This window comes from Hypanus sabinus, chromosome 26 (genome assembly GCF_030144855.1).
Source record: "Hypanus sabinus isolate sHypSab1 chromosome 26, sHypSab1.hap1, whole genome shotgun sequence".
In the NCBI taxonomy this organism is placed as follows: domain Eukaryota; kingdom Metazoa; phylum Chordata; class Chondrichthyes; order Myliobatiformes; family Dasyatidae; genus Hypanus; species Hypanus sabinus.
In genome coordinates, this window is record NC_082731.1 from 31,492,913 (window position 1) to 31,509,416 (window position 16,504).

Here is a 16,504-nt window from a genome sequence, read left to right on the forward strand (position 1 = left end):
CATCTTTTAAATGTTGTTAATGTATCTGTCTCAACCACTTCCTCTGGCAGCTCGTTCCACATACAGGCCACCCTCTAGGTGAAAAAGTTGCCCCTTCAGGTTCCTGTTAAATTGCTCCCCTCTGCCCTCTGTGCCTTCTAGTTCTTTATTTCCCAACCCTGGAGAAAAAGACTGCACATTCCTCGTGTGTCCCTCATGGATTCACATGCCTCTACATGGTTACGCCCGAGTCTCCTGCATTATAGTGACTTCCTCACGCAGCAGAGATACAGGCCCTTCAGCCCATCTACTCCATGCTAACCAAGATCCACATTTAGCCAGTTCCTGTTAATGGGCCTGCACTTGATCCAAAGCCCTCAAAACCTTTCCGATCCACACACCTGTCCAAATGTCTTTTAAATGTTGTGAAAAGAACCTGCTTCAGCCAGCTCATTCCATGCACTGACCACCCTCAATGTGTAAGAAGTTACCCCTTTGAATCTTTCCCCTCTGGCTGTAAACCTGTATGACTATCGACCCCTTGGGATTTTATAAATCTCTATCAGGTCACCCCACAGCCTTCTTCACTCCAGAGAAGACAGTTGCAGCCTGTCCAGTCTCTCCTTGTAACTCCAGCCTTCCAGTCCCAGGAACTTCTCCAGCTTAATCACACCATTCCTATAGCTGGGAGACTCCACGTCCTTATCCAGATGTCCATTAAGTGTTCCTAACGTACCTGCCTCAACCACTTCCTCTGGCAGCTTGTCCAGCCACGGACCTCTCTCTGGATGAAAAAACTGCCCCTACGGCCCCCTTCTCACCCCAAATCTATGCTCCTTGGAGAAAAGACCAACTGCCTTATCGATATCCTCTCATCATTTTAAACATTTCGATAAGATCACTCCTCATTCTCCTTAATGTTCTACAAAATAAAGACCTAAGTTGTCCTCTCAGGCCCTCTAGTTTTGGCAACATCCTCATCAATTCTTTCAGCACTCTTTCTAGAATGGCCAAAGCTATGCACTGTTCTGCAAGCGCGGCCTCACCAATGACTTGTACAAATACAGCAGTGTCCTAACCCCTGTGCACAGTACCCTGACTGATGAAGGTCTTCACCTCATAGGGGTCACCGAAACAGGCCTTTTGGCCCAACAGGTCTTTGCCAACCCAGATTCCCCTCTAAACCTTACCTATCTGTGTACCTGTCCAACGGTCTTTTAAATGTTGTTAATGTACCTGCTTCAACTACCTCCTATATGGATCACTCTCTGGATGCAAAAGTTGCTCCTTGGGGGTCCCTTTTAGATTTTTCCCCTCACCTTCTAGTTTTAGACTCAAACTAGCTTAGGGGAAAGATGATGACCATCTCTGCCCATACTGATTTTAGAGACGCCTCAGCCTCCTTCACTCCAGAGAGAACAATCCCAGCCTGTTCAGCCTTCATTCCAGGCAATATAGAATTAAGAATGTTACAGCACAGTATAGGCTCTCCGGCCCACAATACTGTCATCCTTCTGACCTACTGAAAGATCAATCTAACCCCTCCTCCCCCAACAGAGCCCTCCATTTCACTTATCTAAGAGTCCCTAACGTATCAGTCTCTACCCCCACCCCTGGCAGGGCATTCCACATACCCACCACTCTGTGTAAAAAACCCACCTCTGACAATCCCCCGTGCTTTCCTCCAGTCACCTTAAAGTGATACCCTCCGGTGTCAGCGATCTCCACCCTGAGAAAAGGTCCCCGGCTGTCCACTCTATCTCTGTCAGTCTCCTCTCACCCTCCTTCACTCCAAAGAGAAAAGCCCTAATCTGCTCAACCTTTGCTCTCTAATCCTGGCAGCATCCTGGTAGATCTCTCCTGCACCCTCTCTGACGACCAAAAATGAGCACAATATTCCAAGTGTGGTCCAACCAGAATTTTACAGAACTCTAGGCTTTTGAACTCACTCCCCCGCTCGACAAAAGCCAAAACACCATAAGCCTTCTATCCACTCCATAAATTTGCACGGCAACCTCAAGGAATCTATGGAAATTTCCCCCAAGATCTGTCCAGTCCTACGAACCCTATTAACCCTGTGCTCTAGCTTCCTGGTGAATCCTCTGTCCTCTCCACAATGTTCGCACACCCCTTCTTACTCTGTTGTTATCAGATGTGTAACACACTTTGAATGAGAAACCATGCTTCTGTAGTGATCACTCTTCCCCAAGGCCCCCACACACTCTGTCACACAGTGGTCCAGTATTCTGTACCCTCCATCCCAGATCCACCCTTCTAACCTGGATTTAGGGGTGGATCCACTGCCTCCAAGGCCCAGACTGCTGAGTTCGATCCCCACCTCTGGTACTGTCCGTGTGGAGTTTGCATGCTTTCCCTGTGACCAGGAGGGATCCCGGAGTGACTTGGTCTCCTCCCACATGCTGGGGCGCTGTGTTCCCTCCTCACTGCTTCTCACCGCCCCAAATCCATTTTCTCCTCCTCCCTCACCACTCCCTCCATGCTCCGCCATCTCCACTCTCCCTGTACCACAACCCCTTCCTCTCCCTCCCTGTCAGCACCTCTGACTGCGGGATCCACCACCTCTCTGTGACTATTGTCCCCAACCTCATGACTTCTCAGACCTGAGCCTGGACCCTGCTTGCTCTGCCCAGCATCCAGTGCCTTTCCCTGACTGGCTCTCTTGCGCCTGCCCACTCACCTGCTCGACAGTCAGCGGGAGCCAGTAAATGCAGGGGGCTGCTTTTGTTTTACGAAACAGGTCATCCAGCAATTTGGCTGGGGGCTCCTCCGGGACTTTCTCTGTGTGAGGGGTAATGAAGGGTTGAAGTGATTAATGAAGCGGTGGTGTGGATCGGGGGGGGGGGGAGATAACGCAGTGGGCTGGGAGCAGGGACCGAGCCGGCCGCCCTCACCTTTCCTCTCGCTCCTCTTCTCCTTGGACTTGGGTCTGTCCTTGCGCCGGCGTTCCCGGGATCGGGAGCGGGAACGTGCCCTGCCTCCCTCCTTGGCCTCGTACTCCCGTACCTTGTCGCGGTCCCACTCCCGCTCAGAGCGCGTCCTCTCCCGCCGTTCCATCTCCCGCTCCCTCTCGGCCCACAGCTCACGGGCTGCCCGCTCATGGTCCCGCAGTTCGCCGCGTGCCTCCTCTGCCTTCGGCTCCAGCGGCCTCTCCACCTTCAGGCCCTTGTGGAAGTCCAGCTGTGGCAGGAGACAGCCGTCAACACAGCCAGAACCCAGCCCCCCTCATCCCTCTGATATGGATGGAGGAAAGGCAAATGCAGTTTAATCAGGGCAAGTGTGAGGTGTTTACCTTTGGGAGATCAAATGTAAAGGGACGGTACACAACTGGACCCTTAACAGTGTTGGTGTACGGAGGGATCTTCAGCTCCCTGAAAGTGGCCATACAGGTTGATAAAGCAGGCATACAGATGCTTGCCTTATTACTTGAAGAGCTAAGTTCAAGTGTTGGGAAGTTGCATTGCAGCTTTATAAAAATCTGGTTAAACAAAATTGAGTTGTTTTCTCTGGAGCGGTAGAGGCTGAGGGGAGATTACAGGATTGTAAGATGGAATTGAGATCCAGTATCTTCACCCCGGGGATGGAAATGTCTAATACCAGAGGGGATAAGTTCAAAGCAGATGTGTGGGGCAAGTTTTTCTTTACACAGACAGTGGTGAGTGCCTGCAATGATATGCCTTAGTGGTGAATGCAGTGGAGGAGGTCAATCTGTTAGAGGCGTTTAAGGGGTTCTTAGAAAGGCACAGGGTATGCGTGTCACCAAAGACTCCATGTGTACATTGGAGAGCATTCTGACTGTCTGTATGAAGGCTCCAATTCACAAGATCGGAAAAAGCTGCAGAAAATCGTAGACTCAACCAGCTCCATCATGGGCACAACCTTCCACAATGTCAAGGGCATCTTCAAGAGGCGGTGCCTCAGAAAGGGGGCACCCATCACCATGGACCCTCACCATCCAAGACATTCCCTCTTCCCATTACTGCTCTCAGGGAGGAGGGACAGGAGCCTGAAGGCTCACACCCAGTATTTTAGGGACAGTTTCTTCCCCTCTGCCAACAGTCAATGAGGCTATCTCACTATTTTGCTTTTTGCACAGTTTATTAGTTTTTGTGTATTTTTTTTTTAATTTAAACTGTAAGACACAGGAGCAGAATGAGGCCAAACAGCCCAACGAGTCTGCTACACCATTCCACCATGGCTGAATTATTTTGCTTCTCAACCCCATTCTCTTGCCTTCTCCCATAACCTTTGGCGTACTGACTAATTAAGAGCCATCAACCTCCACTTTAAATATATTCAATAACTTGGCTATTCCTGGCAATAAATTCTAGATCCACCACCCTTTGGCTAAAGAAATTCCTCCTCTGTTCTAAATAGACATGTCTCTATTCTGAGGCTGTGCCCTCTGGACCTAGACTCACCCACTCATCCTCCCCACATCCACCCTATCTAGGCCTTTTATGTTCCATAAGGTTTTGATGAGATTCTTCTCATTTTCTAAGCTCCAGCAAGTAAAGGCCCAGAGCCATCAAACGCTCCTCATGTCAAGAAGGAAATCAGGACAGTTAAAAGAACTGATGATGTTGCTCCAGCAGACAAGGTGAAGGAAAATCCCCAGAGCTTCTACAAGTAAATTAAGAGCAAAAGGATAGCAAGGGATAAAATTGGTCTCTGGGAGATCAGAGAGGTATCTATGCTAGCAGCTGAAAGAAATGGGGGAGACTTTAAATGGATTTTTGCATCAAGAGATGAACACAGTGTCTATGGAATTGCGGCAAAGCCACAGTGAAGTCACGAACCTTATACAGATTACAGAGAAGGAGGTGTTTGATGTCTTGAGGCAAATTAGGGTGAATAGATCACCAAGCCTGACAAGGTGTTCCTTCGAAACCAATGGGAGACAAGCACAGAAACTGCAGAGCCCTAGCAGACATTTAAAACTTCCTTACCAATCGGTGAGGTGCTGTAGGATCGGAGGACAGTTAATTTTGTTCCATTGTTTAATTATAGGCTGGTGAGCCTGACTTCAGCAGTGGAAGAACTTTTAGATAGTATTGTAAGGGACTAGGTATACAAGTATTTGGATAGCCTGGGACTGATTACGGATATTCAACATGGCTTTGTGTGTGGTAGGTCATATCTAACCAATCTTATTAAGTTTTGAGGAAGTTACCAGAAAAGTTAATAACAGCAAGGCAGTGGATGTGACACGGGCTTGAATGGGTGGTTTATCACTAAGCAGGTTCATTTGCTTGGCAGTAAAGCAGAGGTAGTAAACAGGATTAGACATTGGCTTTGCAGGAAAAGCCATCAAGGGATAGTAAATAGCTGCTTCTCTGACTGGAGGCCTGTGACTAGTGGAGTGTCGCAGGGATTGTGGGCCCGTTATTGTTTGTTATACTTATCATCGATCTGGATGATTATGCGGTAATCTGGCTCAGCAAATATGCAGATATTCCCAAAACTGGGGGTGTAGCGGACAGAGAGGAAGACTACCAGAGTTTAATGTGGGATCTGGATCAGCCACAAAAATGGCAGAGGTGGAATTTAATGCAGACAAGCATGAGGTGTTACACTTTAGGTGGACCAGCCAGGGTAGGTCTTACACAGTGAGTGGTAGGGCACTGCGGTAAATTGGGATCTGGGAATAAAGATCCATAATGCCTAGAAAGTGTTGCCACATGTAGATAGCATCATAAAGAAAGCTTTTGGCACACTGGCCTTCATAAATCAACGTACTGAGTACAGGAGTTGGGAGGTTATGTTGATAATGTATAAGACGCTGGTGAGGCGTCACCAGATTAATGGTTTATCATGGACTAGATGGGCTGAATGGCCTGTTTGTGTGATTCTATATGTAACCTTTTCAGTCCTGGGATTGTTCTCATGAATCTTCTCTGGACCCACATCTTGTCTTGGATAAGGGGCCCAAAATTGGCCACGATACTCTGTGGTCTCACCAACGCCTTCTAAAGCCTTAGACTAACTCCTTGTTCTTACTTACTTAGCCTTTTGAGCCAGGACACCCGAGCAACACAACCCCGATTCACCCTCATCCATCACGGGACCATTTACAATGGCCTATTAACCTACCTAATACATCTTTAGACTGTGGGAGCACCTGGAGAAAACCTACACATTCCATGAGGAGGACATACAGAGACTCCTGACAGAAGGGCACAGGAATTGAACTCCAAGCTCCAGGACTCTCGAACTGTAATCGTGTCGGACTAACCGTTACACTACCATGCCGCCCAATGCATTTGCCTTCCTTGCCACCGACTCAACTTGCTAGTTGACCTTCAGGGAATCCTGCACAAGGACTCCCCAGTCCTTTTGCACTTTGAATTATCTCTCTGTTTAGAAAATAATCTACACCTGTATTCCTTCTACCAAAATGCATGACCATACACTTCCATCCACTATGTTCAATCTGCCACTTCTTTGCCATTCTTCAAATCGGTCCAAGTCCTTCTGCAGACACCCTGCTTCCTCACCACCACCTGCCCCTCCACCTACCTTTGTATCATCTACAAACTTGGCCACAAAGCAATCAATTCCATTACCAAAATCACTGATAGATAACACAAAAAGAAGCGGTCACAACACTGACCCCTGCGGAACACTAGTGACCGGCAGCCAATCAGAAAAGGCTCCCTTTATTCCCACTCTGTCTTCTGCCAGTCAGTTAATCTTCTTTCCAAGCTGGTATCTTTTCTGTAATCCCATGGGCTCTTACCTTGTTAAGCAGCCTCATGTGCAGCACTTTGTCAAAAACTTCTGAAAATCCAACAAAAAAAACACCCACTGACTCTCCTTTGTCAGGTAAGATTTCCCTAAAGGAAACCATGTTGATTTCAACCTATTTTATCATGCACCTCCAAGTACCCCAAAACTTCATACTTAATTATGAATTTCAACATCTTCCCAATGACTGGTTTAGAACTGTTCCAAGCCTACACTTGCATCACACCCCAACTTTTCCTATGCTACATTGTTGACGGCATTGATGTTGCTTCCTGCACCAACACTGAGCTCACTGACTTCATCAACTCTGTCTCCAGTTTCCACCCGACCCTCAATTTACATGGTCCATCTCCAATACCCCCTTCCACTTTCTCGATCTCCCTGTCTATCTATGTAGAAAGTTTATCTACCCACAGCTTTTATAAAGCCACTGATTCTCTGAGCTACCTGGGCTATACCTCTCCTACTCTGCCGTTTATAAAAATGCCGTCACCTTCTCTCAATTCCTCCATCTCTAACACTTCTGCTCTCAGGATGAGGCTTTTCATTCCATAAGTAATGAGATGTCCTCCTTCTTCAAAGAAAGGGGCTTTCCTTCCACCACTGTCTTCACCCGCATCTCTTCTATTTCATGCACGTCTGCCATCAGCCCATCTACCTGCCACCCCACCAGGGATAGGGTACCTCTCATCCACACCTACCACTCCATCAGATTCTACGCCCAGCATATAATTCTCCATAACTTCCGCCATTTCTAACGGGGTTCCACATCCAAACACATCTCTCCCATACACCCCCACACCATTTTCCACAGGGATTGCTCCCTACATGACTCCCCTGTCTATTTGTCCCTCCCCACTGATCTTCCTCCTGACATTTATCCTTGTATGTGGGACAAGTGCTGTACCTGCCCCTACACCTCCTCCCTCACTGCCATTCAGGGCTCCAGGTGAGGCAACCTGGTGTGGCCTCCTGTATACTGAGGAGACCTGACATAGATTGGGAAACTGCTTCGATGAGCACCTACCAGTTTGCCGTAAGAAGCAGGAATTCCTGGTAGTCACCCATTTCAATTCTACCTCCAACATGCCCATTCCAACATGCTAGTCCACGGCCTCCCCTATTGATGCAATGAGGCCACACTCAGGTTGGAGGAGTAACACCTTACATTCCACTTGAGTAGCTACTAACCTGACGGCATGAACATCGATTTTGCAAACTTCTGGCAATTGCTCCCACCCCACTCTCCTTCACCGTTCCCCTATCTCACCTCATAACCTTAACTGCACATCACCTCCCTCTGGTTCTCCTTCTTCTTCCCATTCTTCCACAGCCTTCTGTCCTTTCTTATCAGAACCCCCACCCCCACCTTCTCCAGCCCTTTAGCTCTTCCAGTAATTGATTTCCCAGCTCTACTTCACCCCTCCCCTCTCCCAGTTTCACCTATCACCTACTGCCTTGTACTTCCACCCCCCCCCCCCCCCCACCTTCTTACTCGACTACTAATCTCATTTTTCCAGTCCTGATGAAGGGTCTCGGCCTGAAGAGTTGACTGTTTGGCCTTTTCCGTGTTGGCTATCCTTAATCAGTCCCAGTCTATCCAAGTACTTATATATCTGGTCCCTTAGAATACTTTCCAATAGCTTTCCCACTGCTGATGTCAGGCTCACTGGCCTATAATTTCCTGGCTTATTCTCAGAGCCTCTCTTAAACAACAGAACAACGTTAACTGTCCTTCAGTCCTTTGGCACCTCACCCATTGCCTGGCCTGAGTTCCTCCAGCATTTTGTATGTATTAATTGGTTTAAAATTTCCTTTTTTCTGCCTCTATCCCTTCTTACAGAGTGGAGTGACATTTACAATTTTCTATTCCTCCAGAACCATTCCAGAATCTAGTGATTCTTGAAAGATCAATATTAATACATCCACTATCTCTGCAGCCACATCTTTCAGAACCCCAGGATGTAGTCCATCTGACTTATTTACCTTCCAAATGCTTCAGATTTCCAAAGCACCTTTTCCTTGGTACTAGCAACTACACTCACTTCTGCCCCAACACTCAATTTCTGGCATTCTGCTGAGGTCTTCCACAGAGAAGACCGTTGCAAAGTTTGTTTGTTATTTCTTTGTCCCCATTACTATCTCTCCTGCATCATTTTCCTGTAGTCCAATGTCCATTTTCACCTTTCTTATAATGCTTTATATAGCTGGAAAACATTTTGGTATCCTCTTCGGTATTGTTGGCTAGCTTCCCTTCATATTTCATCTTCTCTCTCCTTATGGGTTTTTAGTTGTCTTCTGTTGGATTTTAAAAGCTTCTCGACTCTCTTCCTAATTTTTGCTCTATTATATATCCTCTCTTTTCCTTTTATGCTGAATATGACTTCCCTTGTTAGCCATGGTTTCTTCATTCACCCTTTTGAATACTTCTTCTATCCTACATCTTCTGAATTGCCCCCAGAAACTGCAGCCATTGCTGTTCTGCCATTATCCCTGCTAGTGTCCCCTTGCAATCACTGTTAGCCAACTCTTCTCCCATGCCTCCAAAAATTCCCTTTACTGTAATACTGATATATCTGGCTTTATCTTCTCTGTCTCAAACTGAAGGGACTTCGATACAGCCTTCTAAGGGCTCTTTTACCTTAAGCTCTCGAATCAAATTTGCTTCATTACACAACACCCAAACCAGAATTACCTTTCCCCTCGTGGGCTCAACCACAAGCTGCTCTAAAAAGCCACCCCACAGGCTTTCTACAAATTCCCTCTCTTGGGATCGAAAATCAGCACCAACCTGATTTTCCCAATATTGAAATGCCCCATGACTACAGTAATATTGCCCTTTTTACATGCCTTTTCTATCTCCCACTGCAATTTGTATCCCCCATCCTAGCTACTTGGAGACTTGTACTGTATATAACTCCTATCAGGGTCTTTTATTCTGCAGTTTCTGAACTCTATCCACAGGAATTCTACATCATCCAATCTTATATCACCTCTTCCTTATGATTTGATTTCATTTTTTTTTAACCACCAGAGGTACCCCACCACCTCTGCCTACCCACCTGTCCTTTCAGTACAACATGCATCCTTGATGCAACGCTTCCAACCGTGATTTTCTTTCAGCTACGACTGGGTGATGCCTACAGTCATACCTGTCAATCTCTAACTGTGTTACAAGATCATCTACCTCATTCCATATACTGAGTGCATTCCGATATAACACCTTCAGTCCAGGGTTCATCACCATTTTCAACTCTGCCCTCATGTTGCACCATCACATCTCACTGACTGCAATTTTGCTCCATCATCTGCCTATCCTTCCTCATAGTCCTACTGCATCTAATTGTACACCAGCTGCTCAGCCTCAGCCCTTTCACTCCGGTTCTCATTCCCCTTGAGTTTAGGTGTAACCTGTCCTTTTGTCCAGGTCGTTCTCCAGAAGAGTTCCCAACGATACAAGAATCTGAAACTCTGCCACCTGCACCAGTTTTTCAGCCACACGTTCATCTGCCAAATCATCCCACTGGCACTATGCTCAGGCAGCGATCCAGATGACTACCCTAGAAGTCCTGCTTTTCAGCTTTCTGCCTAATTCTCTCTTCAGCATCTCCTCCCTCTTCCCAACCCATGTCACTGATACCAACGTACCACGACTTCCAGCTGCTCACCCTCCCCCTTCAGAATGCAGTGGACCCGATCCGAGACATCCTGACCCTGGCACCTGGGAGGCAACATACCATCCGGGTGTCTTTATTACATCCACGGAATCTACTGGCTGCTTCTCTAACTATGAAATCCCCTATCAACACTGCACTCCTTCCCTCCCCTTCCCTGAAGAGCCATGGGGTCCGACTCTGTACCAGGGACCTGGCGGCTGTGCTTTCTCCCTGGTAGGTCAATCACTATACAAAACAGTGTACTTATTATTGAGGGGATGACCAAAGGGGTACTCTGCATTGGCTCTTTCCCTCTCCTGAGTCACCTTGGGAGTGACTACCTCCCTGTAGCTCCCGCCTATCACCTCCTCATTCTCCAGTGTAAGCCGAAGGCTATCGAGCTGCAGCTCTTTAACGCAGTCTCTGAGAAGCTGCAGCTCAGAGTGGGGGTCACAAAGAACATACTCTGAACCCGCTCTCAGCACGCGACCAATTGACAAAGAAAGAGAAAAACAGAACCCTCATTCCTGTGCTTGCCCAAGCCTGCCACTCACACCCAGACGCACTCCACATTCTTATTATTGGCTCAAATAAAACTTACTCCAATGAAACTTGTTCTTTTTAAACATCTTGCAACAACGCCTGTCCCTTGCTCACTACTTCAAGTTATAACGAATTTCAAGATATGTCTGGCAGTAAACCTGACTGTGACTGTGAATGTGAAAACAAGGGAGGGATGTGAGTGTTGTGTAGGGAGGGGGAATCAGTTGGGCACAACACAGTGGGCTGAGGGGTCCGCTGTGCCCTGCCGTGTGCTCTACGCTTAATGCGAAGCTTCAGGGATATTCGCCGTCCTGGGTCAAGAGATCCCAAGCCAGAGACAGGGAGCTCTATTCACCCTTTCCACATGTGCCCTGCCTGACCCCGTCCATGGACTGAAACCCCCTCTTCTTCCTCCACCAATCACCTGCACGATGAACCCGGCCACCTCCACACCATCCCATCACATCCCCAGGGTGAGACACAGAACCGGACACCTCAGGATCAGATATGCATACACACCTCATCCTGCTCTGCATAATCCACCGCCAGGAATTTGGGGTTTGACGCTGGCCACTTCACTCCGTGCAGAGAATTCCTGGTGGCAATTGCCTCTTCGATGCAGGAGTACTGTGGAGGAGGGAAGGAAACGGATAAAGCCAAAGTCTCATTGTCGCACAACTTATTCCAGCAGCAGTACCTCAGCATCATCTCCCTGTCTCACAGTTCCTTTCTCCCCCACCCTCAAGCATGTCCTCCCCCAATCGACTGTCCTACCTCCTCCTCTTCTTCATGTATCTTCCCCCCCTTACCACCCGTCTCCCTCCCAACCTCCTCTCTCCCCACGTTTGTCCTCTCTCTACACACTGCCCAAGCAAACCTCCTGTTTCCCCTCTCCAATCCCATCTCAGTCTCCCCCTCTCCCAATCTCAACCCCACCAATCTCCTCTCTCTCCCTCCCTGTAAGCCTCTCAACATCCCTACCTCATTTCCCGTTTCATCTCTCGCCACATCTCCCCTCACTCACTGCCGTCTCTTCCTCCTAACCCATCTCTCCCCACACTTTAATCCCCTGCCTCTGTCCTCCTAACCCTCTCTCACACCATCTCCCTGTCACTCTCCACTTCACCTCGCATCTTGCCCCCTTACCCCATGCCTCACTCAACCCCATCCCGTCTCTCCCCTTCGCCCCACCCTCCCGCCTTGCCCTCTCACACATCCCACCTACCTGTACGTTCCATTGTTGCTGCTGCTCTGTCCACTTACCGTTGCATAACAGTGTGATTTGATCTTGTCAATCCAGAATCCTTCTTCCACCAGGGTCCCAGTCCGGTTCAGTAGCTCCTTGAGCTGCCCCAGCGTGAACGGCCGCACCTACGGGGAAGAGGGTCCAGCCTGGCGACAATGCTGTGTGTGGTGTGTGTGAAGCGCAACGACTGATTCCGCACCCCCCCCCCCCCCCCCACCCCAGGACCAGCTATTGAAGGGGAAGATCTCTGCCACACTCTGGGCTCACAGGAGACTGTGACTGTTGGCTAGGGCACTGTGAGCGCTGTGTGCAGTCCTGGCCACCATTACTATCGGGAGGGTGCAGGGAAGATTCACGAGCACATTACTGGAACTGAAGCGCTTGAAGCATAAGGAGAGATTGGACAGGCTGGGATTGTTTTCATTGGCACCAAGGAGGCTGAGCGGTATCCAGATAGTGGGGTATAATTAAGATGGATGATCAGTCTTTTCCCCAGGATAGGTCAGTCCAGAACTAGAGGGCTCAGGTTTAAGGTGAGAGGGGAGAGATTTAAAGGGGCCAGAAGAACAGCTTTTTCACCCAGAGTGGGACTTACATATGGAATGAGGGATAAGGAGATGTTTCCACTGTGAGTCTGACCCACGGACACTGAAACAGGAATACACGGTGTTCCCAGTGTGGGTCTGACCCACGGATACGGAGACGGGAACTGCACGGTGTTCACAGTGTGGGTCTGACCCACAGATTTGGAGACAGGAACTGCACTGTGTTCCCAGTGTGGGTCTGACACAAGGATACTGAAACTGGAACAGCACTGTGTTCCCAGTGAGGGTCTGACCCATGGATATGGAGACGGGAACTACACGGTGTTCCCAGTGCAGGTCTGACCCACGGATACTGAAACGAGACTACACGGTGTTCCCAGTGTGGGTCTGACACATGGATATGGAGACTGGACCTGCACGGTGTTCCCAGTGTGGGTCTGACCCACGGATACGGAGACGGGAACTGCACGGTGTTCCCGGTGTGGGTCTGACCCACGGATATGGAGACTGGAACTGCACGGTGTTCCCAGTGTGGGTCTGACCCACGGATACGGAGACGGGAACTGCACGGTGTTCCCGGTGTGGGTCTGACCCAGGGATACGGAGACGGGAACTGCACGGTGTTCCCAGTGAGGGTCTGACCCATGGATATGGAGACTGGAACTGCACGGTGTTCCCAGTGTGGGCCTGACCCACGGATCTGGCACCAGAATGTGCAGGAACTCACCAGGTTACAGATGTGCACAATGAGACTGGTCTTTCCTCGGGGTGGGGAGGGGTTCTGTGCCGGCCGCACTGGATCATCAATCGTCACCGACATCCCCGTCTTCTGTTGACTTATCGAACGCCGCACGACTGTTTCACTTGGAGTTACTGAGAGTAGAGAAACAGGTCTGACTGCAAGTCAGGGTTGAAGATTGGTTTTCCAATAGACCACAGTCCCGACAGGGACATGGAGCGCATAAACTGACCACACGTCACAACACGGGCATAGAGGGGCCATGGAGTGACCGCAGGTTCCCCATTTCCAGGACATCCCAGCCTAGGTCACTCACCCTTCTTGAGCTCAACCTCCACTACGGGAGGAACCTCGGGTTCCACCGGGGGAAGCACCTCAGGCTCCTTCACTTGTGTCTCCTCCTCCTCCTCTTCCTCTTCCTCCTCCTCATCCCGATCATCGTCCTTTCCGTTCTCTGGACCCTCCGCGGTCACCACCTGGGGAGAGAAGGTCCATGAAGGAGGCGGGGAGAGGGAAGGGCTAGGGATAGAGGTGAGAGAGACGGCAGGTGGGGCGGGAAGGTGATAGAAGTCAACAGCAGAGCAGGGGAGGAGGGAGGGAATCGGGAAGCAGGAAAATGAGGGATAGGCAAAAAGGGAAGAGGGAGGGAGCTGATGGAGGGGGAGACTGGGGAAGGAAGGGGAGATGAGGGTGATTTGGGGAGGGAGACATTGGTGAGGGAGATGAGAAGGAGTGGAAATGGGGTGGGTGGGAGAGGAAAAGATGAATGGAAGGGAGGAGGAGATAGGCCACGGATACCTGCGTAACAGTGCGCCGTATCTTCAGTCCCCGGTCCTGGCTGCCCTTTTCATCGGCCCTCTCACCCTCTTCCTCGGAGATGCGGGCATCATCTGGGTGCAGCTCCACCACCACTTCCTGGCCCGGGCTGGGCACGGCCCCTAGCGCCGGTTTCATCTCCGGCATTAGGTTCTGGAGAGAGCCCACAGTCAGAGATGCCCATTCTGCCTGGACGCACAACACACAGATTGGGGTGCAACATGGGATGGGTAGGTATTGGGGGGAGGGGGCCGCTGAGGGAGTGGTTTTGAAGGAAGGGGAAGGCACGAGGTTTGGGGAGGAGTGAGTGAGGAGAGGGGGTACGGAGGGGATGAGGGATATGGTGAGAGCGAATGGTGACTGTAGCAATGGGGAAATGAGGGGACTGCATTCATTAGACACCAGATCAGCTGTAGAATCCAGCCCTCACCTTCAGGGACTCTGTGGTGATGCTGATGGAGGGTTTCTTCTGTGTGGCCACGGTACTGGATCCCCACCGCCGTTTGCGGGCAGGCTGGCTGCTGTCCGAGTCCCCGCTGCTCACTGGCCCAACCTTACTGGCGGCTGGGGATAGAGGCACAGTCAGTTCAGTCACAGCTACCCACCCACCCCCGACGTATCAACTCGGGCACAGGAACACATCACTGCTCACACTGGGTAACGTTCCCTCCACACCGTCCCATCACACACTCCCAAGGTCAGTCACAGACTGAAACTCCCACCACACCGTCCCATCACACACTCCCTGGGTCAGGCACAGACTGAAGCTCCCTCCACACCATCCCATCACACACTCCCGAGGTCAGTCACAGACTGAAACTCCCACCACACCGTCCCATCACACACTCCCGGGGTCAGACACAGAGTGAAACTCCCTCCACACTGTCCCATCACACACTCCCAGGGTCAGGCACAGACTGAAACTCCCTCCACACCGTCCCATCACACACTCCCGGGGTCAGACACAGAAGACAATAAGAAATATGAACAGCAATACACCATTCAATCAGATCATGACTGATCTGGCCATGGACTTGGTCACACCTCCCTGCATTTTCCCCATAACCCTTAATTCCCCTGCTATGTAGAAACCTAACTAACTGTGTGTTAGATACAAATAATAAGGTAGCTTCTACAGCTTCTCTGGGCAGAGAGTTCCAGAGTCACTATCATCTGGTAAAAGCAGTTTTTCCTCATCTTCCTCCTAAATTTAATCCGCTGCATCTTGAGGCTATGTTCACTAGTTCTATTCTCACCTACAAATAGGATCAACTCTCTTGCCTTTCATAATCCGATGCTTCTTTAAGGTGCTCTCTCATTCTTTTGTTTTTAGAGAAACAATGCTGAATAGGCCCTCCAACCCTTCGTGTTACAGTGTCCGACAACCCCCGATTTAATCCTAGCCTAATCATGGGACGATTTACAGTGACCAATTAGCCTTCTCACTGCATGTCTCTGGAAATTCCACAGGGAAGACATACAGACTCCTTATGGGTGATGTCAGAACTGACCTCCAAACTTCGACACCCCAAAGTGTAACCGTGTGGTGCTGAATTCTATGCTAAAACGGCCCCCAGCAAGTGGTTTCATCTCCAAAACCAACCTGGTGAACCTGATCTGCACCCAGTGTATCTTTCCTCCAGTAAGGAGAGCAGAGCTCCGTGCAGTGCCCCAGATGTGTCCTCACCGGTACGCTATGGAGTTGCAGAATGAACTCCCTGCTCTTAAATTCAATCACTCTGGCGAAGAAGGCCAACATTCCATTTGCCTTCTTGATAAACTTGCATCTGCAAAACAGTCTTTTGTGATTCATGCAGAAGGACTCCTAATTCCCTTGGCAAAAAAGCATTCTTTCAGCATTTAAACAACAATTTTCTTCCCAAAGTGGATGACCTCGCAGCATCGTACCCCATTTGCCAGACTTTAACCTATCTTCTTTCTACACACATCGCATCCTCTGCACAATTTGGTTTTCCACTCAGTTTCGTGTCACCAGATATACTATACTATACTATACTAGTGTTCCCCTTCTAAACCGTTCATGAATGAGCCTATCATGGGGAATGTGATTCACAACATCCAATGCTCTACCATCCTCAATGTGCTCTGTCACTTCCTCAAATAATTCATTCAGGCTCGTGAGGCTTGATCTGCCCCTCACAAAGCCAAGCTGACTATCCCTAATCAGACTATCCTTCTCTGAATCACTGATCGC

The 16,504-nt window shown here is 49.4% G+C and overlaps 1 protein-coding gene across 5 annotated transcripts in view; it reads right to left on the reverse strand.

The window, feature by feature from the left end:
• The window catches only part of acin1b (apoptotic chromatin condensation inducer 1b), a 93,343-nt gene that overhangs the window by 876 nt on the left and 75,963 nt on the right, over positions 1-16,504 (reverse strand). For all 5 annotated transcript variants that reach the window (XM_059950786.1, XM_059950787.1, XM_059950789.1 and 2 more), the window contains 8 exons: positions 14,720-14,853; positions 14,272-14,442; positions 13,790-13,949; positions 13,462-13,607; positions 12,207-12,314; positions 11,463-11,570; positions 2,892-3,177; positions 2,678-2,778 (listed from right to left, as the gene is read on the reverse strand). In XM_059950786.1, the coding sequence (XP_059806769.1) occupies positions 2,678-2,778; positions 2,892-3,177; positions 11,463-11,570; positions 12,207-12,314; positions 13,462-13,607; positions 13,790-13,949; positions 14,272-14,442; positions 14,720-14,853 (1,214 nt within the window). The remainder of the gene's footprint in view (positions 1-2,677; positions 2,779-2,891; positions 3,178-11,462; positions 11,571-12,206; positions 12,315-13,461; positions 13,608-13,789; positions 13,950-14,271; positions 14,443-14,719; positions 14,854-16,504) is intronic.